This window comes from Microtus pennsylvanicus, chromosome 4 (genome assembly GCF_037038515.1).
Source record: "Microtus pennsylvanicus isolate mMicPen1 chromosome 4, mMicPen1.hap1, whole genome shotgun sequence".
NCBI classification, from domain to species: domain Eukaryota; kingdom Metazoa; phylum Chordata; class Mammalia; order Rodentia; family Cricetidae; genus Microtus; species Microtus pennsylvanicus.
Genome location: NC_134582.1, coordinates 100,660,613 through 100,686,224, shown reverse-complemented (window position 1 = coordinate 100,686,224; position 25,612 = coordinate 100,660,613). Strand labels below are relative to the sequence as shown.

Below are 25,612 nucleotides of genomic sequence, written 5' to 3'. Positions count from 1 at the left end.
CGCCTAGAATTCCAGTAGTCTACAAGTGGAAACAAGATAAATATATATCAACCGATGGTTAAATAGACTGTAGCATAGTCATACAATGGAGGTCAATCCCCAGCAACATATAAAACAAACCAGGCATGGCAGCACACCATGGGCCTATAATCTCAGCACTCAGGAGGTAGATGCAGAAGGATCTGGAATTCAAGGCGACACTCAACTACATAGCAAGTATGAGGCCAACCTAGAGCACATGACATCTTGCCTAAAAAATAACCACATGTGCACGCATACACACATGCACGTGCACGCACACGTGTGCACACACACACGCACACACACAGAGATTAAGATAATGTAAGAAAATCCATTTACAAGTCTGAACTCTTAAAAAAATCATTTTATTGACCCTTTACCATACAAAATTTATTCAAATTACATCCATTTGAAGTGGTAAGATCACAGCTAGAACAGGTCACCCTGTAACAAATCTATTTACAAAATCCATCATAAAAGCTTTTTTTTTTGTTTGTTTGTCTATTTTTACATTATATTACATTATTTATTTTTGTAACTAGCATACAACACAAAGCTAAACTGATTAGTAGTTTGCGCACTCCCAACGTTGGGAGAAACACTTCCTTTTTACAAAAAGCATGTACCCCATAGGAAAGACATCCCACGCCCTGCCAACTGCCACCCAACTTCCTCCACAAGGCATCTTCCTCCAGATCCCTTCTCAGACGCACAACGTGTCATGCACACACTTGGATTCTTACTTCGTTTTTCCTGAAAGCTAAAGCTTTAAATACTGCGGTTCTATTTACAGACAGAGCTACACGTACGACCCAAAAGGCAAACAAGAGTCACAGGAGCAACAACAACAACAACAAACAACAAAAAACAAAACCCAAGGCAACAGTCTTAAAAAATTACAAACCAGCTAGAAAATATTCTGGCAGTGTTTACAAATGAATCGCTATCTCTGTACAAAAACTGGAAAACAATGGCAATGTGAGCGGACTGTATCGACTTAAATAAAACTGCTATGTACACAAACACACGCCTAACACTGTTTGACAGCTCATGTGTTGCCCTTTATACAGTTTAATCCTCTGAGGCTCACGCCATCACCATTCGCACACTTGGAACGTTCAGCCATCCGCATGTGAGCTTTAAGTAGCAGCAACTTAATGGTACCAGGGAACCTGCACTCTCAGGACTTAAAGGAACACAAATACTGTAGTACTCATCTACTTTGTGTGCCAGATATTAAGAGCAAAGAAAAGACCTAAATGCAAACAGAATATAATATGGACGCCTCTCCTCTACGTACGCCAATGAAGCCCATTAACTGGAATAGTCTTATTATGCATGAAAGAACTCTTGAAGACTCATTAGTATTCCTTTCCTTTCTTAAAATAATAAATATGGTATCACAATACGAATAGTTTCAACAAAGCAAAGTCAACCAAACATACAACAACCTGGAGCCAGGTGAGTTTAGTCATTAGACTTCGGGGGAAAGAAACCCAGCTCGATGCAGCTGGCAAAGAGAATTTACACAAAGCCAGAAGCAGAGGCAGCTAACCAGATGAGATAAATAGAGGACATGGGGGAAAGCTTGGCATAAATGGTTTCCCATACAGGAAAAAACCCACAGTGCATTTCCAGTAGGCACTTAACACGAAGCTCCCCCTCCCTCCTCCACCCCAGTGCTTCAGCTCGGACCACACGGATTATTCTGTACCAAGTCCAGAGTGTGTGAGGGGAGGAGGCCGGGGCTGAGGCTGAAGAAGAGAGAGGAAGATAGTCTGCACCTTTGATTTTTCTTCCCAAACATACACCACGCATACCCACACACAGAGTTTAAAGTGCCGGTGTCTTCTGTCTCCACCCCCACCACCGCTTTGCATATTGTGGAAATCTATCTAGAGTAAACTGGCCAGGGTTCTTGTGGTTTAGTAAAATGTTTTCCCAAGGGATATTTTCAACACGGTTACGTGTATATGAGTCGAGTGCCTACTATGTGCCTCCCTGGTGGGTCAGGCACATAGTGTTTCAAACCGTTCAGCTGGAGGTTAGTTTTTATGACTAACTCATTTCCGCAGCCCTTAGCATCCAAGGAATGGATTTGAGGTACTATGCCATAGTCAACACCAGGACGTGATGGCCATTGCCACCTGCCAGTGGGAACGTTATTCTTGGAAGTAACTGGAAGGATCATAGCTGACACAGAGCCTCCAGTTTGGGACACCATTCCTGAGGCGTAATGAGGGAGACGCCCTGGCATTCTATCACTGCGTTTCCTATCTCCCATTTTCCCTTTGCCCAACTCACCCACTCACAGTAGGAAGGGTGATGGGTTCTGGACAGAGCTAGTCTACCCCCTGACACAGTGGGAGCTCCTCGTCCCAACTTCAGGAAGTGTCCCTGATAGAATGCCACTTACACAACGGGATGCCTTTCTCCCTAGGGCCTCTCCACCTGACCCCACCCTGAGAAGTGGTCTCCCTGAGTGTGGCATTAGAGCCCTTTCCCGGTCGCAGGGGCCCGGGAAGCCCAAGGATGGAGGGATCCATGCCTGCTGCTCCATGGGACAGCTCTATCATCTGGCCCGAGGTCCTCACTGGGGGCCACTCGAGTCAGTGAGCTCGAGAGCTGTTCTCGTTCCAAGCTTCCTTTCTGGGAAAGGAAGCAGGACAGAGGATGCTCCTCGCAGAGGCTGGTGGACCTTAGGTCGCACAGGTTTAGATGCTTTGATCAGGAGAGGTTCTCTCCCTCTGCTAAAGGAAAAGGAATTTGCAAAAAACCGCTTTAAGGTAAACACTTCAATTGAAATGGTTGATGGGGGCCACAGGAATGCTTCAATGGCAGCTAGAAAAATAAAAATTCTAAAAACAACCCACAAGGAACTCCTAAGTTGCAAGTAATCAACCGGAAACTCACAAACACGCAGGATGGGGGGAGTGGAAGCAGGTGGGGTATGGAGACAGGAAAATCCACAACAGCGTCGAGCAGCAGAACTCTCCTAGTCTCTGTCTCTGCAATGAGCACTCACAAACAAGTTCTTCATCCAAAAGGCTGTGGAGGCTCTTGCAACCTCCGAGTGGGACACGCGGCCCATAGCTTACATTGAATTATGAGAGTAATTTAAATATTCCTAAGAGCTGAAGAAATCCGAGTCATTCCTTTGCATGACTTCAAGCTTGCATTTGTGGCAGAATTCCATTCCAGGTTAGCAGACTCACAAAGACATGCATTCTGCAGAGAAGGCACGGCTTGAAATGCTGTCAAAGGGAGAATGCTGTCTGCCAGCGGGCTGCGTGGCCAGGCCCATTCAACAGCCCATCCGTTAGGCACAGCAAGCCAGTCCGCAAGGGAAGGAGAGGAAGGAGGGGAGAAAAGGGCAGGTGAGAGACACCTGATTGCACATCTTCTCACTTGCTGACTCATCAGGAAGATTTTGGAGCCTGGGACCAGGCAGGGCTTTCCCAAGGGAGCCTGCAACTGTGCGTTTAGGGAAAAAAAAATAATAATAATTCATCAAAATGTCAGCTTTGTTCTGAAGTTTACTTCATGATACTCTTGGAGGAAGAAGGTAGGAGGGGACAACACTGCGATACACGTTCTATTCCGTGATAAAAAAATATTGGTTTGTAAGGACAGTTTGTACAAAGCCCAATCAACTACACATGAAGTCCTCCACGAGGGGCAGCTTTTCCAAATCATACGCATCAAAGAGATCACTGATGCCCTCTTCCTCTCCTAGGCTCAGCAGATAGTCCTCTTGGAGCAGGGGAGGCAGTAAGTTCACAAAGGGTCCTTCGAGGTTGGAAGGGATTTGGTCCTCAGTCTGCTGTAAAAGGTTGGCTGGGGAGGTCAGAGGAGAGAGGTTTGCTGTGGAAACGGAGCAGTCGCTATGTCCTGAGTTGTTAGAAGCCAAGTCTGAAAAGGAAGAAAGGGGGAGGAGGCGTAGTTAGGAGAAACGTAAAAATCTGCCTTTCCTGGATGAACGTGCATGATGCTGCCCTTAGCTCAATGGCGCACGCGACTGGAGGCCACACATCATCATCGTTAGGCTAACCAGCACCAAGAACCCATCTCTTTGCCTCGTCCTTTTCTACTTATCTTCATTCTCTTTTTGGGAAAGGTTTTATGTGTCTTTATATCTGAGCTGGAGCTCAGCGGGAGGAAGAGAGAAAAGCGAGCTACCTTCCTGACATTTGCTGACCCTATCCTCTCCTCACTGCAGTGGGGAGGATGATAAGATCAAGGTTCTGAGGAAGGCTTTTCTCGTCAAGCTCTTCCCATTTCCATCCCGAATGATTTCAAAAGCATCACTCGAGAGATGTCTGGTCAAGCATGGCTGATAACCCAATACGGTCTACAGCCTCATTCCTCATGCTAGCCATTGTCCACACACCAGGGAAACAGTTTTCTGCTTACAAGAGCCCGAAGGGTCTTCATCAGGGATGAGGGACCATTTTAACTAAGATTGTTATTTTAGTCTGTAGACTAGTAATAATAACTTAAAAACTATTCTCATAACAAAAGGTCCTTTTCCACTCCCCTCTACACAACATAAAGGTGTTAACAGCTGCACGTTGCCCTGTGGGCCAATTGGTGGATACTCAGGACCCAGCAGCAAGTTCAGCATGGACTTGGAACCTCTCTTTCTGATTCCAACAGAGAAGCATGTCACCTTCTCACATGGGGCCTTTAACATGGTGAATGATGGAACAGCTAGTATTGTCCATAAATTCCAGGCCCACCTTTCTGCACTGACCCTGCCCAACACTTCGGTTATTTTGGCCAGTTTGGTGGGTTGCACATGATTCTTGTCCACAATGGCAAGAGAGCATTTGTCAGGACTTAGCTGTGTGATTCTGAAAGAGGTTCCTTCCAGGCGCCTTCATTTTTACACACTGTTTCTCAAAGACAATAGTGGAATATTTACCTTTGGAAGTGGGCTTAGGGATATTCCCATTGTGGTCTTGGTTGTTTGTTTTCATGGGTCTGTGTGTTTCTGTTTCTTCTGGACACAAGTAAACCTCAATGGGCCCTTGGGTACTTGCCAAATGTATTTGTAGGCTCTAGGAACACAAGTAAGAGGTCAACTCAAGGTCAGTTAGAAATGAAAGCCAAAGCCCATCTCTCCTAAAACTGAAAGGAAAGGACAAGATTCATTGCTCACTGTGCTCCCTCACTCCTAGTCTGCCAGGGATGACATTCTTCAAGCGCAAGGGGCTGCAAACCACTGCAGCCTGAAGCCAAGTCCAACCCACCAACCACTTTTGTAAATAAAGTTTTATTGGGACAGAGTTTCTGGCCAATCTCATCCTGCATATTATTACCTCTGGCTGTTTGTATAGTACAGTATTAAAGTGCATTACTTGAATAATCTAAGAAACTATGCCGCTCACAAAATCAAAGCCAACTACTACGTGGAGCTTTAAAGTGTTTTGAGTCCTGCCACAAAGACATCATTTTTGGGGGGAGAAGGGGAGGTGGCTAGGTATTCTTTAGATATATTATTTCCTGCAAATTATTTAAAGGTCTATTAAGCATTTCAAAGAATGTATTTCCATTAAACTATTCCCTCATGGTAAAACTTTTTAATGTTAAACTCTAACAACCAACTCACAAACGGCCTTCTAAAGTGCTAGGAGCTTCAGTGAATAAGAGAATAAACCATACTGATTTTTAAATACCTTTATTTACCCATTTTAAAACAACTTGTTGCTTGTAAGCCACCTGGCCTATGAGGGTTTTTAAAAATTGCACTCATTTATTTTTATGTGCATGAGTGCTTTGCCTGTAGGCACGCCCATGCATCAGCATGTATGTGTGTTGGTGCTCTGGGAAGCCACAAGAGGGCACTGGATTCTCCGGGAACAGAATTACAGATGGTTGTGAGCTGCCAAGTGCGGGTGCTGGGAATCAAACCCAGATACTCTGGAGGAGCAGCCAGTGCCCCTAGCTACTAAGCCATCTCTCCAGCCCAAGATTTATTTTGATTTTAAAACTTTTACTTTTAAAAATTACTCTTAATTTATCTATTTGGGTGTTTTGCCTGCATGTATGTCTATACACCATGCCATGCCTTGTACCTGATGAGGTTCAAAAGTGGACACTGCATTTCCTGCAGTTGGAGTTGCAGATCCTTCTACATGGGTGCTGGGAACCAAACTTGGACCCGCTGGAGGAGTGGCCTGTGCTGTGACCACTGAGCCATCTCTCTAGTGCTGTACAATAATAGTCAGAGGCCTTCCTCATCTAGGTCACAACATTTTAATTTCTTAAGGGAAGAAATTTACCTTGTAAATTTAACATTTTAGGTATTATTTTTTAATATTCCAGGTATTTTCTTTTTACCACAGTTCCTTTATCTTATAATTACAGTCTAGGCTGATTTTATCAAAGAACACCTGAGAGCAATTACAAAAATGCCACTCTACTTTCTTACACTGTTCTTGTCTACCGATTACCCCAAGGTCCCGTTTAATTTTCTCAAAGTAAACATACTACAAATGATTTCTAAGAATTCTTAAAAATGTGCTAAGTCACAGAGTCACTTCTAAAGCCCCCGGAGCTCTCTATTCTTGGTGGAAACTGTGCTCCCTATTCATGGTGGAAACTGTCCGTACACAAGGTAATCAACATAACATTTCTCAAGTGGTTCAATTTGATCAGAACCACCAGATAATAAATTGTGAAAAAGAAACGCTCAAGAGAGGCAGAGCATCAGAGACTGCTGTGACCAGAATACCCTTCTGAATTGAAACCAGACATCTTGAGCATTTAATAAACAAGAAACTGCTGGACCTTTTTAAACTCTGGGTTAGTCAAAATAAATGGGAAAGAACCATCCAGTGCTTGGGATGAGCAGACTTGAACCATGAGCCAGGGATTCTTCAAGCTCAGGTACTCTGGAATGTGTTCTGCAGATGGACCGCGCCGCTGCCTCCTTACCTCTATTGAGTCAGGCACTTCAAGTCTTGTTTCTGGAGGGGCTTTCACAACTATAACAGTTTGGTCTTTAAGGCCACTAATTTTTCGAATATCTTGATATGTAACATAAGCTAACGTAAGAAGTGTTAAGGACATTTTCCATCTCATTGTACAGATATAGCCATTATGCAAATTACCAAACAGAGCTGCTGCCCTCTCCCTGGTACACCATGGGATGACAAGGGTAAGATAAATGTGTCCTCTCCCTCACCCCTTGCCATCTGCAACAGGTAGGAGAGCCAAGCTTGGGGACATGAGAATGGAAGAGCTAGGCTTATCGCTCACCAATCAATCCAGACAGCGGGCCCTGCATCTCGCCTGGGCAAAACAGTAGAACTGGCCCTGGTGGTGTGAGTGTGGATGAACTGGACCAGAGGGTGCGAGAGCAGGACTAGCCCGGCTCCTTGCTGTCTGCTACACTGGGTGAGCTAGCTAAGGCATTACTGGAGAGCTCACCTGGGTGGTGATGATGAGGAAAACCTGGCAGGTTGACCAACCCAGTTACCACCCATGCTCCAGCCCAGGACAACTGATAGTCCACCTCATCAATACACTTCTGGAGTATGGGCAGGGACTTAGACCTGCAGATCCAAAGCTACAGGCTCTCCACGACACAAGGCAACAATAAGATGTCCAAGGAGCCCCAGTGTATCGAGGGTGTAGCAGAAGCCGGAGGCCTTGAACCAGACCAATGACTCATTGCAATAAACACAAGTAAAGATGCATGGACGAAAGGAGAGACACACTGGGCCACACTACAGCTTCCATGCCGAGATTTTAGTTTGTTTGTTTTGTTTTTACTTTTAAATTTTATCTCTTTTTTTGGGGGGGAGGTTGCAAGGACAGAGGGCAGAAGTGAAGGGGAGATGAATGGCATTGGGATACAAGATGTGAAATCCACAAAGAATAAAAAGTAATAAATAAACAAACAAATAAATAAATAAAAAGACAAAACACACACACGGAAAAATTGTCCATCATTTTATGACTTAAAAGAATAGATATGTCTTCCCTTTTGGATAGTCAAATAATGGGCTCCCCCATGGCTCTTCTGGTTGATGGTCTCAATAATAATAAAAATCTATGCTTTATTTTGCCCATCTTGTATACTAGCATTCTATACATTCCAGTAAAGTGCCCCGTCAATCAAACTGATTGACAGATGGCCCTAATTTTGAGGGTGGGGCGGGAGCGCACGATTTACTAATCAAAAATTTTTGAGACAACAGCTACTTCTGCTTGCTATTAGCAAGTGACAGCAGCCACCGAATGAATGACTAAACAGCAAACACGGGCAGAAGAACAGAGTCTACCGCGCAGGCAGACAGTGGTGTTTACTCAAGTGCACCTGCGCTGGGGTGATTACATATTGCCTAGACAGCAGCGCATCCTCATTTCTGCTAGAGAAATTACCCTTGTTATTATTAACACCATGAACACTTCAGGCTCCCAAGGAGGTGAGCGGCTCCCAGGTGCTCTGCAGCCGAATGAATTGGAGATACAAGGACTTAGCGAAAGAGAGTAAGTGAACATTTCATGACTCTTGCTCGGTAGTTACTTCCAAGTACCAAGTACTGAAGCCAAGACTAAAAGGAGAGCATGAAAAAGCACGGTACCTACTATGGACCAAAAGCACGCACATAAATGCACACGAACGCAGCTAGAGACAGACATTTAGCAGCAGGGACAACAGGCTCAAGGCTTTCTCTTGATAATGGACATGGAGGAACAAATATAACGCTTTTAAAAAATTAGTTATTATTATTATTAGTGTGTGCGTGTGTGTGCGTGCGTGCACGTGTGCATGTGCCTGCATCATGGCAAGGGTGGTAGTCAGCTGACAATGTCTGAGTCAGGTCCTCTCCTTCCACCATGGGTTCCACAGATCAAACCCAATTCATCAACCAGGCTTGTGTAGAGAGTACTTTTATCCACTGAGCGATATCTTATTAGCCTTTTAGGGAGCTTAATTTTCTTTTCTTTTTCTTTTTAAATAAAGCCTTGTATCTCTCTGTATATGGGTATGTGCACGTGTATGAAGGATGTCTGTGGAAGTCAGAACTTTTATATTTATATTTTGTTTTTTGAAACATGGGGTCTCAATTGTATAACCTTGGCTAGCCTCAAACTCAAGAGATCTGTGTTCCTCTGTCTCCCAGAGTGCTGAACTTAACGGTGTGTGCCCTTATTCATCTTTTAAAATATAAACGAATGAACACACACACACACACACACACACACACACACACGCATGCACTTGCCTGTACTACAGATTGTCTTCTCCAAATCTTAGCAGTTAAGACGGAATTAAATATGGTGCTCCACTTCAGGTCACCAATTAGCCTACCAAAGAAGTGAATGGGGGCTTTTGGGGAATACTGGATTGTCCTGGTTTTTGTTGAGAATACTAGATTACTGATAACCAGGTTTTTAACCTTGAGCCCACCATCAAAAGGCTATGTAACAAGAGCTTACAAAAATAAAACTCACCCACAATTATTCAACAAGCTGTAGGAAGGAAGATTTCAACACATCTCTGAACAAGCTGTACCAGACTGGGAACTGAAGAGAGGGCTGAGGGAAATTTCATAAATATATTTGCTAATCTTACAAACTTAAAAGTGCTTGTGATGTGGTTCTCCCCCTCCAAATCCATTTCTTGTTTTCCCTCAAGGAAAATTTTTTGTTTTTGAACAAAGGCCCCAGAGAAAGTTAATAGGAGACAATGCTATAAACCACATATTCAGGACAGCTGTCAGTCACAGCTTTCCCACGATGGAATTCCAATTAAACAGTGAATTAAATAGCCCTACTATTGATTTCTTTTACAAAATTTCTCTTATGTATTTATTTAGCATGTGAATGGGTGGTTATGTGGGCCACAGTGCACATGACAGTGAAGTTCTGAGGTCAGGACAATGTGCAGGAGTCAGATCTCTCTTTCTACCACGTGGGTCCCAGGGCTCGAACTCAGATCTTTACGCTTGGAGGCAAGCATCTTTACCTACCGAGTCACCCCATTCATTTCTTCATGTAAAGGCAGCCTTCAATTGCAGCCCTGGCTGGCCTGGAACTTGCTATGTAGACCAGGCTGGCCTCAAACTCACAAAGACCTGCCTGCCTGCCTCCTGAGCGCTGAGATTACTAGAGGGCACCACCACGCCAGGCTCTTTCCATTCTTATAATTTTATTTATTTAATTCTTTGAGACAAAGTAGACAGGATATACTACGTAGTTTTAGCTGGTCTGGAACTCATTATGTAGGCAGGACTAGGCTGAACTCCACCTGCCTTTGCCTTCCAAATACTGGCATTAAAGCCATATGCTATCTTGTTCTTTTGTTCATAAAAGATAAGAGCTCACACAGACCAGGCAGGCCTCAAACTCTCTAGGCAGGCATGGACAGTCTTGGATTCTTGATCTTTCTGTTTCATTTGAGACAGGATTTCATGTACCCCTGACTAACTCTGAACTGGCTATGGTGCTCAGGTTGGCTTTGAACTCCTCATAATTCTGCCCTTGTGTTTCAAATGCAGGTATCACAAAGTGCAATCTTTTTTTCTGTTTTGTTTTTCTGGAGACAGGGCCTTGCTATTGTAGCCAGGGTAGCTGTGAACTCAGGATTCAGTTTCTCTGCTGTCAGGATCATAGGCAGTTCCACCCAGCTACAGTATACTTTTCTAGTCCCAACGGTAGCCCAATCAGACAGATTCAGTAAATTCCAATCGCTACAATGTCTGACGAAAAGAAAATAGAAAGTGAGAACCCCAACAGTGTCAGCTAACACCCACCAAAAATCTGGGAAGGCGAAGACAAACCTGCCTAATGTTGCCATTAATATTAATACTGACACCTTCCGCTTTATTGTAATAGCGTGTTCTTACAATGTGAGTGTATCTATATGTTCAGCCACACGTGAATAAATGCTTTAAAACAGTTCTCACCTGGCTTTCAACACCGATAATGATACCATACAGTCCAAAGTTACTTTATTAAAAATGCTGTCTTCTGTGGTAAAGCTAAGTGGACACAGACAGACAGACAGACAGGCAGACACACACACAATGGTTGTTTGCATGATGCCATAGTAACTCCCATCTCCCCGGAGACCAAGCCCGTCTGTCGGCTCTGGAAACAGTATGAAAGGGCCTAACCATCAGCGGCAGAAAGGATATCTTTGATTCTCTGAATCCTCGGTCAGCAGTTTGAGGTCCAGGGTGCAGCTTTGGATCAGTTCATCTAATTTCTTCTCTTCCTGACTGAGCTCGGTCACTTCTTTGGACAGGCCTTGACACTGGGCCAGCATGCCTCCATCCTCAGACAGACTGCAGCCCCTAGAACACACACACAGATGCTTTAGGGCGCTTTACAGGAGCTGAAGGGTGTGGGGGACGGAACCACTGGGGTCAACAACTCCCCTCCCCCGTGCCACGCAGTTTGTCAGCCAAGGGCTGAGCAGAGCTTCAGAAACACATCTGCACAGCCATGCAGTTCCACACACCAAGAAACCAGGTGAAAACAGTCATTCTCAGGGTCCTTCCCCCAAGGGGGGTAAAAAAAAAAAAAAGCCTGTTTGTTCAGTAGTCTCAAATTCTGAGGGCAAAAAAGCAGCCACCTGGTTCCCAACACCACCACCTAATCCATGCATCCCTGGGGGCAAAAGAGGCAGGTGTGTCAGGCATCTGCAAGAACAAAGATCAGCCATCCACAGGGTTCTCTAAGGCATAGGTCAAAGTGAGTTTGCAGTTCCCAGCGCGCACACACACACACACACACACACACACACACACACACACACACGTTAGAAATCCACTCAGTTTTTTTCAACACGGGGGATTGAACACAGGGCCTTTTTTTAACGCAAGTAATCTACCGAAGAGTTACCACCTCAGCCCTTGACTGTATTTAGACAGGTTTTTGTTTTCCTCATTTATTGCAAGGATGTGGACACACCCTACTATGTTGGGAGTATGGAGGCCAGGGAACAACTCTTTAGAGTTGGTTCTCTCCTGCCTTAATGCATGTTTGTTTCAGGGTTCGAATCTAGGTTGTCAGGATTTCGAGGCAACCTTTTACTGGCTGAGTCACCTTGCCAAATTATATATATATTTAAAATAGTCCTCAAACAGTTTTGATCCTTTTAATATGATTTCATAGCTCAATGCTGTACTTATAAAATAACTGGCTCTGTCCAGGTCTCACAAATGACATTATCAAGAATCAGACACTGAAGTCTTGCCCTCACTGACAGAGGAAGTGTGTTAATCTATTAGAACCAGAAATGAATCGGTTTCAAGACCGTGTTCGTTCATATTCATCCACACATGACCAAAATACAATATAGGAGACATGCACGCGCATCAACAGATCACACACATACGCACAGACGAAGTGTGATGGTGAAAAGCTTCCTTCCCAATTTACCACTGCAGAGGTCTACTCAATTCCCCAATCCTTGGGATTTTGCTAATCAGAACAGACCCAGCAGTATCTATATAAGATACTTCTATGCTAAAAGACAGGTTTTTTTTTTTTTTGCCTTGTTTTGTTTTTTTCTTGTTGTTTGAGATAGGGTTTCACGTATCCTGGGCTGGCCTTGAACTCCCTACGTACTGGAAGATGATCTTGAACTTCTGGTTGCTGGTGTTAAACACTTGGTTCATATGGAGCTGGGGGTTGAACCCTGGGCGTCATCCTTCTAGACAAGCATTCTACTAACTGAGCTCCATCCTCAGCCCTGACTTTCTACATGGGAAGAAGGGAGGAAGGGAGGAAGGGAAAGGGGGGAGATGTATGGGTCTGAATGTGGGAACTGAAATTAGGAGAAACTGAGGCAGTCACAAACGCCCCCTGAAGAGTTGGTGCCTGGGAGAAGGGGACCCCTACTCACATCCACTGGACGTTGTTCTTCGACTTCTTCTTAATGAGGTGGATGCCTTCCAGCACGTTGGTGATGTCGTAAATCCTCCTCTTCTGCACTTTGAGCACCTCTGCTGCCTTGTTCAGATCCAGGACCCCATCAGGCGACTGGCTCAGGAGCTGAATGAACTTCTTGGTGAGCAGACCGAGTGACGTATCATACCGCGTTTTTTCTGAGGGAGATTTTGGAGCTTAAAGAAAAACAAAAACCGAACGGGTGGGGGATAGGGGGAAAGGTAAAGAAATGAAGGGTTTCTTCGCAGCTAAGCAAGCCCTCTTTCCCAAGGCAGCCGGATTAGTATCTGAAGCAAAGCTGCTGTTGTCTGGGGTGAGTTACAAAAGCTATGACATGGCTTTATCAGGAAAGGAAGAGACATTACAGACTTCCTATGTCGGGCAATAACGTTTCCTTGGTCTCCGTCAGTAGTGTCTACTTTCCCTTCCCCTATTTTCTGGGTAACGAGATACCTCACACACAGGTGCTCAAAAGTATCTTCTGAATGAAGAAAAGGTGACGCGGCCTTGGGGAATCTCACTTAAGAAGCCCAAGCTACCACTTTGTCCAAAACAAACAGACTTGAGCTCCCTGGCTGCTCAGGCACCGGTGTGTTATCACTTGTTAGTTCATCTTGCAGAACAAGTCTTATTTGGATAAAGAACACCTCAAAAAGTTCAAGCTGTCACCCCTCTTAAACAAAATGCCGCTATTCTACAGGAGCTCAGGTTCAACCCTTACACCCACACAGTCTGGGGATACGTACTTGTGAATCTATAGGGAAAGAAGAGTCAAGTCTAACTTAGCTTTTGCATTAAATGAGGAACTAGGAAATACTTGGCCATTTATAATGTATTAGTTTCTCTCTCTAAAGACATGGTGACAGAGTCCACAGAGGCAGAAATTAGCTGTGATTTATTGGGTAAACTACTTCTGCTCCTTTTTTCCCTTCCTAAGACAAGGTGTTATGTATCCTAAGCTGGCCTTGAACTCGTGGAGTTGAGGACACCCTTGAACCTTCCCCGCTCTAGTTCCCAGATGCTGGGAGTATGGGTGTGTGCTCCCACACTCAGTTTCCGTGGTGCTCGGGATTGACCCCAGGCCTCATATGCTAGGCAAGGACTCTACTAACCAAACTGCCCCAGTTCCTAAGCTACTGTGTGGTGAGCAGAGAATGAGGTTGGCAGGGACATCACTTACCCCACCACATTCGTCTCCACCCTTCTTGCTCTTAAGTTATATCCATGAAAGGGATTATGAAAATTAAATATGACTAGTTCAAAATGCAAATAAACGCATCCAGGTACCGGAGTGACTATCACCATTTGCTAAGTGCCAGGAGACATTGTATAATTTTTTTTTGGATAGGCACAGGAAGAAATAAAGAAACATGCCAAAATTATTCACGCGTTGGCATCCTTCCAGCCACAAGCTTCGCAAGTTGGGAGTCCCACACCAAGGAGCACAGGGAAACAGATAAAAGCACCCTTACTTTTGGGACTATCAGGACTCCGCAGTGCGGCTCTTCCTTTGCCCTTGGGAGTTTTCAGACCATCTGAGAGGTACTGATGGCCACTCTCACCCAGCTCCAGCCTTCGCTTTGCCTGTAATCAGAAAGTGAGAGAGCTGTCACCGGTGCTGTTTGTGCCCTCCTTCTCCGCCTCTATCCCACCCTGTGGCTTGTCATGCCCCACAGTTGGGGTCTTACTCAGAAGGCCAACCTGCCACACAAACTCCCTTCCCCGGCGGTGCTCGCATCCCCACACTTGGATGGGCAAACAAAGTGACTCCTCAGCTATGGCTTAATCATTTATTTACTGACTCAACTTATGTTCTGGGCACAGGGCTGGTTGCTAAGAACAACTCATGCATTATGGAACATAAGTTCCCATTCGTGGGTATCTCCCAATCTGACTTGGTTGGATACCCTTTTCTGTGCTCCTCGGACACTGTTTCCTTACACCCTAATAGTTATTGGTCACTTATCCACCTCTCATTTCTTGCAAGACAGACACTTGTCATTTATCATCGCATCCTGGAGCTTGGCGAAGAGCCCGGGTCTGTAGGTTTTCAATCACTCTTTCTATATACATTCGTCAAACGCGTGAGTCAGAGCAACACGACTAGCTACAGGCTACAAGTGGCCCTTCATCAGAAAAATAAACGTTCCAAATACACCATCAGGAGCTACAACCAATAGCACATCCTCTGGCTTATCATTAAATCTGGCAAGCGAGAAGCTGTCACACACATTTTTATCTTATTTTTCACTTCACTCAACATCCATCTAACATCTTCTGCACGCTGGGAACTGTAGGTGGAAACCTCGGTAAGCAAGATGGATAAAAATCTCTTCCTCCTCAGGATGCAGAGTCAGAAGATAAGACAGAAGACTAGGTGTTGGGAAGTACTGTATGATTATGGTGGGTGTTTAAAGCAAGGTGTCTCCAACCAGACACCCAGCAGGACAAAGCGTACTAAACTCCCTTTAGGGTAGCTTCTTCAAGTGAGATCTGCAACTTCAGATCTCTTATCAACTACTTATTGTTGTGGAATATTAGTTTAAGATGTGTTATATTCGTTTATGCTATGGAATATTTGTTTAATGATGCAAAGATGCGTTGCATTCCTTTATGCTGCATTTGTTTTACTCTGGGAAGCTGTGTTACTTTGCCTGTCTAAAATACCTGATTGGTCTAATAAAGAGCTGAATGGCCAATAGCTAGAAAAGAAAGGATAGGTGTGGCTGCCACGCAGAAAGAATAAATACAAGGCGAAAACTAGGCTGGGGGGGAGGGAGAACCAAGGAGCGAGAAAAGGAGGAGAGGAGGATGCCAGGGCCCAGTCACACAGGCACCCACGGAGTAAGAAGGAAAGAAAGAATAAAGGTAAAAATCCCAGAGGCAAAGCATAGTAAAGAGAAATGGGATAATTTAAGTTAGAAAAGCTGGCTCGAAACAAACCAAGCTAAGGCTGGGTATTCCTAAGTAAGAATAAATCCCTGTGTATTTATTTGGGATCTGGATGACAGGATCCCAGAGTTAAACAACAACAACAATAACAACAACCCAACTGCAAGCTATGATACAGGAAACAGGTAAGGGACCAGACAGAGGATGATAGTTATCTGGCTTGCTACTGGCCACCAGGTTATCCCAATTTACACACTTTACAAGTCTAAAATACACATTGGATTTTAAATATATAAAAAAGTAAAATAGTCTGAGTTTTGTAGGTATTGAAGCCAGAGGACAACCGTGGGTGTTTTCCTCAGGTACTGCCCATAGTGTTTTTTTTAAAGATAGATATATTTTTTTTCTTTTTCGAGACAGGGTTTCTCTGTAACTAGCTCTTGTAGACCAGGCTGGCCTCGAACTCACAAAGATCCTCCTGCCTCTGCCTCCTGAGTGCTGGGATTAAAGGCGTGCGCCACCACCGCCCAGCTAAGATAGATTCTTTTATTGGTCTGGAATGTGTAGATTGGTTAGTCCAGCCGGCCAGCTCCATGAATCCACCAGTCTCCATCTCCCCAGGGCTGGTATCACAATACACTCAGATAGTCACAGACAAGACAAGCTTTATTCCCAATCAAGCTATCTCCCCCAGCCCAACATCTCACTAATTTTGATACTGATTATGTTAAAAAATACTTTGGCTTTATAGAGTATTCTGCAGTTTGCACGTGTGCCTATTATCTTTCTATTGGACAGGGTTAAGCTAAGCATTCATCAAATGGTCCAGGAAAGACAATTCAGCAATATGCTTTCCTGACCTCCTTTCCTGCTCCCAACTCTCCTGTCCAATCCATGCATGTTCTGTGGATTTTGGTTTTCTTGGCCAACATTCTATCTCTGGACAACCAGCCTTCTCCTCTCAGAGCCTGCGTAGGTTTAAATACACCTGGGCTTGCCTAGTTGCTGTGCTGCCTCCTGCCCGCCCCTCCCCCACCTAGCATCCAACAGGTTGCATGGCATAAGACCAAAGCTGGGGGAGGAAGGAACAACTTTTAAGAATTTTCCTAGAACTACAGGCAAAATGTTGTAGACTTGAAAACAGGGATAGAAAGAAAAGAGACTGAGTTGGCTTATGTAACAGGAGCAGTAGTTGGTCTTCTCCAGATTTTTGTTGTTGTTGTTGCTTTAGTCAATAAAATCTGTGTATTGAAAGCACCTTGGGCTGAAACCCGAGAGTGTGTGTTATAAGCACCAGTGAAGATAGACTGGGATGCAGTGCGCAGCCGCAGGGTCCTGGTAGAAAGGTGTGCGTGTGCCCGCATGTGTGTGCATGACTTCTTGTGGCTACTGGTAAGCAGTTACAGAAAGAAAAGTCTTACTTTGAGGTTAGACTACCTGAAAGTAAGCTACTGTGTTCTGGTCCTCTTTGTGACAAGTAATCCAAAGGGTTCAGACAACTGTCTCCTCCCAAGGCAAAGTCAATCAAAGACAAAGCTTAAGTTTGGGATCCAAAGCTCCTAAGCCCCAAATCTATGCTCTCCTTAAGTCAAGATCTACCCTCTGGCCAGCAGCCCAGGTACAGGCGAATTCTGCCTCTTCGCCCTAGGCCATTCTGTTTTGCTTTGAAGCAAACTCCTAAGGAAGCACAAAGTCACAGGCCAGGAAATTCCCAGAGGGCTGTTGCTAAGAGACCGAAGTCTAACTTCAGTCACCAGAACTAGTTTCCATGTGCGCCTCTGGTTACTAAGCATCAGCAAAGTAAACCAATTCTAAATATCTGATAGTCTACTAAATGCTGGCTGAGAGAGCAAAAGGCCTGCAATGCCTCAGTCTCTTAAGGGACTTAATCATGAGGCTTGGAGACCCCCACCACAAACAAGCTATGGAAGAAAGGCCATCCAAAATACCCTTCCCAGAGCCAACAGGGGAGGCCATTAGCAGCTCCATCCATCATCCCATGCCCACCAAGTCAGTCCATAACTGCCATCCCTGAAGACACAATGGGCCATAGGAAGTGATCACTATATGGTGTTTTACACTTTCTTAAACAGGTATTTCTGCTGGATTATTCTATCCCTTCCATTTCATGAACTGGAGGGATGAATTAGACTTGAATACACCACATGCTTCCTATGAGTCCCTGATTTGAACAAGCCTATAGTAACTGGACTCGTGGGCAAAGACTAAGACTTTTGACCTATGATAAAGCATCGTTTTAAATGCTGAACGTGGCAAATTCAATCATATATACTTAGTAAAAACAAAAAGCTAGATTGACTAGTGTGGGAGCGCTCTGCCTCCACTAACACACCGATGAGTCTCTTCAGTCTGTCCTCACTTTTCTTTGCTCACGGTGTGAGCATCTTGGCGATAAGTGTGGTGTGAAAGATGTATTTGGCCTTCATTTTCATTCAGTGTCCTGATACACAACTCCCAAAATCTATGGATTTTTCCAGTGACCTGTCATTGGTGTGTTAATGAGTTGAACGATGGTGGTTACCAGAGGGTTGGGCTGCTATAACAAAATACTTGACAGAAATAACAAGGGAGGAAAGGTTTATTTCAGTTCATGGTTTTAGGAATTCCAGTCCATCACAGAGGGAAAGGCATGGTGGAGTGAGGGAAGGCATGGTGGGGTGTATGCCATTTGGAGTGTGGAGGATGCTAACATCATAGCAAATGGGGAAGCGGAGTGGCCAGGACTAGGGACAGGAATATCCTTTAAAGACATGCCCTAGTGACCTACATCCTCTACCTAGGTCCTAAAGTTTCCACAGCCCCATAACAAACACCCCCACCAGCTGGGAAACAACATTCGAGACATGGACCTAAGGGGAACTGACAGTCTCTGAGCATAACAGAGATTTCAGTACCAACTTCAATTTTCAGACAGGGAAAGGGGCTGATGGTTGAGCTGGCTCGTCAATTGTCAATAATTGAACCGATCATACCTACATAATGAAGCTTCTATTAAAAAGTCAAAAGATGGGGTTTAGGAGGTTCTGAGTAAGAAAACATGGAAACAGGTAATGAAGAGGATGTACAAGGTCCATCCCTTCTGTGAACCTCACTCCACCCATCTTCTTCATCTCTTTCCTCTGGAATATCCTTCACAAGCAGCCAGTAGGGATAAGTAAAATGCCCATGGCAATTGGTTCAGTTGGAAGCACAGGTAAATGATGCGTGCAGGACAATTGTCTGTATTCTGTCAATTATATTTTAAATAAACACTGATTGGTCAGTAGCCAGGCAGGAAGTATAGGTGGGACAACCAGACAGGAAGTAGAGGTGAGTCAATGAGAACAGGAGAATTCTGGGAAGGAGGAAACCCATTCCTCTGCAGTCTTGTCCAGCCACTGAAGAAGGAAGATATGACCTGCCCAGCTGAAAAAGGTGATTATCAAGCCATGTGGCTAGCATAGACAAGAGTAATGGGCTAATATAAGTTATAAGTTAATAAGAAGCCTGAGCTAATGGGCCAATCAGTTTATAACTTATGTAGATCTCTGTGTGATTTTCCTTGGGACTTAATGAATGCGGGAACCGGGCAGGACAGAAACCCCAACAAGCAGGCCCTCATGCTACAGGTAAAAACAACTTGGGGCTGGCATTGGAAGTAACATGTCTTGGGGACTGAGCCCTTTAACTTAAGGTAGCTGAAACAGGACCGCATAAGACAAGAAGAGTCCTGATACAGACCTTAGTATAAGCAAGTCAGTAAAATCTGAGTGCTTACAACACACTGACGTTATTAATACTTTGAACCTGACTATGCCATGCCATTCCATGATCACTTTGTATGGCAGTTGCTATGACCTTCTATTTGATGTGAGAAAACCCTAATGTAGAAGACCTAGGAACATTCTTACGAGCCCAGGGCTTATAAGAGAAGCTTGGAAAAACTACCACATAAAGACCTTTGAAGACTTATAGTAAACCGGTGCTACTTTAGTTGTTATTTACTTATGTGCATGTGTGTAGGTGTCTACAGAAGCCAGAAGAGGATGTTAGATTTGCAAGAGCTGGAGCTATAGGCAGTTGTGAGACAGCTGATAGGGGTGCTGGAAATGGAACCTCCAGTCCTCTGCAAGAGGAGCAAGCATTCTTAACCCTGGGCCATTTCCCCAGTGCCTTATTTACTTATAAATAACTGCAAAAATAAATTTTTATAATTTTTTAAATTATAAATAATTCATTTATTGATTTGCACGCATGTGCACACAAATGTGTATGCAGGTGTCCTTAGAGGCTCTGAGAGGGCACTGAAGCCGTGGAGCTGGAGTAACAGGAGTTGTAAGCCATACAATGTGGGTGCTAGGAACCCCACTCCTCTGGTAGAGCATGAAGAGCCATCGCTCCAGCCCCATGATATTACCTTCATTATAAACTTGAGTATTCCTTTATTCTTTAAGAGAAAACAAGCCTCTTCTTTACATAAGAAATGCATAATGCACTTTAAACATCACAGTTATATGTAAAAATCAAGATTTTCTCCCACTCCTGATCCTCAGTTCCCTTTCTTAAAAATAAGTACTGGTAAGTTACTTGGACAACTTTTCAGAGGCTCTATGTAAATAAATCTAAATATAATTTCTCCATAAATATTGATGATGGCTCTGTGGAGTACGTATTAAACACTCTTTCTGAACCGAGCTAACAAGTGAACGTGATCTGCACATACTCTGAGTGATGCTATGAAATGAACCTCATTGACTTGTGGGGGCTGCCACAGCATTTATATGACAATAATACACGATCCAGACGCTTTATTTTTTAGATAAGATCTCCCTATATAGCCTGGAACTCACTATCCAGGCCTCGAACTTACAGAGATTGGTATGACTGGGATTAAAGGCATGTACCAACATGTTCAGTTTAGAAGCTCAAGCCTTAAGTAGCTTAGGATTCCCAGGGCAAGGCTTAAGATACACCCATCACTGCATTTACTCATTTGTTTGTTTACACTGATTAAGACAAGGTATCAATTCCCCAATGCCCTTGGAAGATAAATAACAAAGCTTTTTTGCCAATCCAAGGGGATATGTGTATGTGTATATAAGTGTATCTGTGCACTGGCTGAAGGTTAACCACCACATACCACATGGAAAACCTTTCAGAAAAAGATACTGTAGAAATTACAGTTGTAGAACGAGATGATCACATGGGGTGGGGGGAGGGTCCTTGAACAAAAGTCCCCCATATATGCACCGGGGAGAAAAGTGTGAGAAAAGCCATCGCAATGTAGCACCTAGGAGGTGGAGGCAGGAGGATGAGTATGCAGCTAGCCTGGACTATAGAGAAGGAGCCTATCATTAAAAAAAAAAAATCCACATCAAATGTTGATGTTGTTTATTTTGGTGAAGTAAAATGAAGCAAAGACAATGTTTATTTTTTTTTAACATTTTATTGTACTTTACAAAGGGCCATATCCACATACACATTAAACTTATAACATTCAAGCTAGCAATTCCACAGTATAAACTGAATGGATATTTCTTTCCGGCATCTGTGTAATAAACACAGCACTTAAGGCATGGTGACATACGTCTTTTGATTCCAACACTCAGGAGGTCTCAGTGAGTTTGAGACCAGCCTGATCTACATAGTGAGTTCTAAGGTAGTCAGGGCTACTTAATGAGATAGGTCGATCTCTGTGAGTTCGAAGCCAGCCTGGTCTATAGAGCTAGTTCCAGGACAGCCATAGGTGTTACGTAGCGAAACCCTGACTCGAAAAACCAAAAGAGACACCATCTCAAAACAAGCAAACAGCAGTTTCTCAAATAGTTGTATTTTCCCAGTTATGTCTACCATAAATGACAAAGTCTTGAAGGGAAAAAAAAATGCACGAGCTACTACCGATTCATACAATGGGATGTCAGGCAAGGAGTAAATACAGTGCATATGCAAACTCTGTGTAGTAAAGATGGTAAAGCTGTACTGGGGTGGGATATAAGCAGAGAAATCAGCCACAGAAGGATACATACCACACTGAATGGTTTTTGAAGACAGGTTTCACTGTGTAGCTTTGGATCCTGTCCTGGAACTCACTCTGTAGATCAGGCTGGTCTCAGACTCACAGAGATCCACCTGCCTCTGCTTCCCAGGTGCTGGGATTAAAGGAGTGTACCACCCTAGCCCGGCTACATACCAAATAGTGTCAGAAAGTATTAATCTTGGAGTGACCAGTCGCCGTGATTCTACTTTCATCTTAGCATTTCACGTTTCAGAACCATTCTAATGTATGCAGAGATTACTTGCATAAGAAGAAAAGCAAAATCCATTCCATTTGGGGCTAAACAAATGAAATATGCTGGCTTAACATTTTGACTGCTGAAAGTCTTATGCAAAACCCAAGGTGGATGTGTTTAAAACAGAGGGAGTATGCTACCAGAAAGGGCACCCCAGCTTCATGGGGTCCCCAGCCTGGCTGTTGTTCTGCAATCTTCCTTCACTGTGCAAAGCCTCAGGCAGACATTATTTTATCTGCCTAGTATTGCAAACTTGTCTGTTTTATCAGTGCGCATCACAGGTAGTCCCATCTGCTACAGCAGCTGAGAACACTCTCTGTTTCTAGCTTCCCTGGAGCCTTGGCCAGGACTAGCTTCTTAAGTTGTAGGTTGTGACCCCACATGGGGTTGCATAACTCAATATGGGAGTCATATAAAAACTTTTTGAACGTGCAACCATCAAAACGTAACCAAAAATTAAACATGTGAATTGATCCTACATGTCTGACAGTATTTGACCATACAACCTGATGGCAGCCTTGGTTCTGAACACACAACACACGGCTTGTACTGCACATGTCGTCACTCCAGAAAACATGGCTGAACACTGCATGAAATAGCGCAGCTCAGATCTGAGATCATCGTAGGTTACAAATTACTAGTTTCCACTATACAAAGCTTTCTGCTGACAGAAACACTGCGGCTTAATTACGGAAAACAAAGACTTTTTAGTATTTCCCTACCATCATTCCTTAGCATATAAGAGAAGCAAATTAGAGTATCGTTGGAGTGCACCGTTTTAGAATGCTTGATTTGAAAAACAAAATGAAAACCCAAAACTGCTGCTTGAGATGTTGACTTTAGTTTCATGAAAAACTTGGGAATAAGACAGGATTTCCAATCAGTTCTGAAATGGCCCTACACATATTTCTGTCATTTAGCTATGCATTTAGGTGAAGTGGTATTCTCAGCATTGAAGATTATAAAGAAAAAATATCAACCGACTGTGAAAAGGGTTGAATAGGCTCTAATTACTGTGGTATTATGCCAAGACTTAATTTCTTAAGCCTTCTACCCCATCCCCAACTCCAAATATTGGGGATTGAGCCCAGAGCCTGATCAGGCCACAGAAGTGCTCCAGCACCGAGCTTTCCTAGCTCAAGACTTCATTGTTCACTTTAAAATAAAAAAGCACATGTGTTTTATTAGTATGCAAATTTGCCTCTCCCTAATAGGTGGAAAAATCGTATGCCTAGAAAATATGGTTTGAAAATGTTAAAAATAATTTATTACCAGTAAATATTTAGTTTGTTACCTAAAATATTTACTCATGAACCTGGGGTCATATAAAAACTTCTCAGTCAAAAGAGCTACACATAGAAAGAATTTAAGCCCTTGACCTAGGCAGGGAAAAAGCACAGTATACAGTAGGAGGAAGTCCACGGTACCTAAAAGTTGTCTTTTGACTTCCTTATGCGTGTTGTGCTACACACACACACACACACACACAAAACACACGCTTAAAAAACAGCAACAGCAAAAAAAAAAAAACCCAAAAAACACAACAAAGTTATGAGGCTGGAGAGATGGCTCAACAGTTAAGAACACTTGCTGCTCTTGCAGAGGACCTGGGTTCAGTTCCCAGCACCCACATGACAGCTTACAACCATCTATAATTACAATTCTAGAAGATTCAGTTCCCTTTTCTGGCCTCCAAGGACATCAGGAATGCATGTGGTTCACAGACACACACACAGAGGCAAAAACAGCTACACACATAGAAATAAACAATTTTCTAAAGTTTAAGATCAAATAAATAATAGCCAAGCTGAAAAGAATGAGGCTCAGATTAGCTGTAGGTTTCTCAGCATTGAATTCTCTCCTTAGTCAAACTCAGGTACCAGGGTAAAAAATACATGTCTTTATCCCTGTTAAGAAATGCAATTTAATGTTCCATACTACTGTTCGGACATGTTCCAGGAACACAATCGATTAATACGACCACGGTGCTGACTCCGTTGTGAGCAGAACTAGCTCGGGTTTATTGAAACAAAAGAGGAATTTAATGAAAGGATATTAGATAATTCACAGGGTGGGTGAGAAGATGAAAACCAAGGGAACAAGTGGGAGCAAGGAAACCTGACAGCTAGAGCTGTAGCTGAGATGTAGAAGCCCACAGGAGGTGGCAATCTGAGGCCAGTCCTGTGGGAATGGGAGATCTAGGTCAGCTGGGGCCACAGCCAGGCACAGTCTCAAAAACTTAAAAAATACAATTCCCATTCATCAGAAAGTCTACACTGGACATGTCTGTTAGCAGATGAGCTCACACAACTGTGATAACATCCTCTTGCAAGCTCTAGTATACAGGATGTTCGTCTTAAAAGTCAAAAATCACCAGGCATAGAGGTTAGTTATCCTGGCTGGTTTTTATGTCAATGCAACTCAAGCTAAAGTGGTATGAGAAGAGGGAACCTCAGTTGAGAAAATGTCTATAAGATCCGGTGGTAGGCAAGCCTGTAGGACATCCTTAATTAGTGACTGATGGGGGAGGGAGGTAGTATTCGTCCATTAGGGGTGTGGTCATCCCTAGGCTTCCATAAGAAAGCAGGGTGAGCAAGCCAGAAGAAGCAAGGCCATGAGCAGCACCCCTCTATGGCCTCCGCGAAAGTTCCTGCCTCCAGGTTCCTGTTCTGACTTCCTTTGGTGATGACCAGAGATATGGAAACTTCATAAGCAAAACTAACCTTTCCTCCCCAACTTACGTTTGGTCATGGTGTTTCATCACAATACTGACCCTAAGACAGGGTCATAGGCCTGTCATCCCAGCCCCGAGGCAAGAGGATCTTGAGTTTGAGGCCAGCCTGGGCTACGTGAGAACTTGACATAAAACAAACAACAGGCTCCAGCGTGATTTCCCAGAAGTTAAGAGTATTTCCTGCTCTTGTAGAGAACTAGGGTTCAGTTCCCAGCGCCAGCATGGCAGCTAACAACAGTCTGTAACTCCAGTTCCAGAGGATCTGACACTATCTTCTGACCTCTCTCACACACACTCACTCATAAATAAACATTTAGAACAACAAAATCAGGTTAATTATGTATCCATACCAACTGGAATAGAAGAAGGACCTGACTAATAAACCAACTAAACCTAATGTAGCTTACATGAAATAAGGGCAGGTGGGCAGGCAATATTTATAATAATTTATAGACAATTTGCTGCCATAAGTAACTTCTGTGTCTCTGCGTCCAGGGGTCTCTCCAGCAGAGTGGTCCGGATGGAATGCTGCATACACACAGCCTTCTGTTCTGTTCCGAGTCTAAACGGGACAAGCCTTTTCCAGACACAGGGTAGATAGAACTGCACAGCTACGCTAACTTAAGAAAGGGTTTCCAATGCCTTCATTTGATTTGCGATGTGTGGTTTCCTTAAAATGACCGCTAATCTTAAGTATGTAAATACCGCCCATACAAGGGAACAAGTCCTCTTTGGACACCCAACTTTCTACTTTAAAGTTTCA

At 43.8% G+C, this 25,612-nt stretch overlaps 1 protein-coding gene across 3 annotated transcripts in view; it reads right to left on the bottom strand.

Moving 5' to 3' along the window:
• Positions 1-367: 367 nt before the first annotated feature.
• E2f3 (E2F transcription factor 3) overlaps positions 368-25,612 on the bottom strand; it is a 79,291-nt gene continuing 54,046 nt past the window's right edge. For 2 of the 3 annotated variants that reach the window (XM_075969979.1, XM_075969981.1), the window contains exons 2-7: positions 14,406-14,517; positions 12,890-13,109; positions 11,175-11,333; positions 6,961-7,075; positions 4,946-5,081; positions 368-3,933 (exon numbers count right to left, since the gene is read on the bottom strand). In XM_075969979.1, coding sequence (XP_075826094.1) covers positions 3,671-3,933; positions 4,946-5,081; positions 6,961-7,075; positions 11,175-11,333; positions 12,890-13,109; positions 14,406-14,517 — 1,005 coding nt within the window. In that variant the 3' untranslated portion in view covers positions 368-3,670. The remainder of the gene's footprint in view (positions 3,934-4,945; positions 5,082-6,960; positions 7,076-11,174; positions 11,334-12,889; positions 13,110-14,405; positions 14,518-25,612) is intronic. The other variant, XM_075969980.1, reaches the window with a different exon arrangement.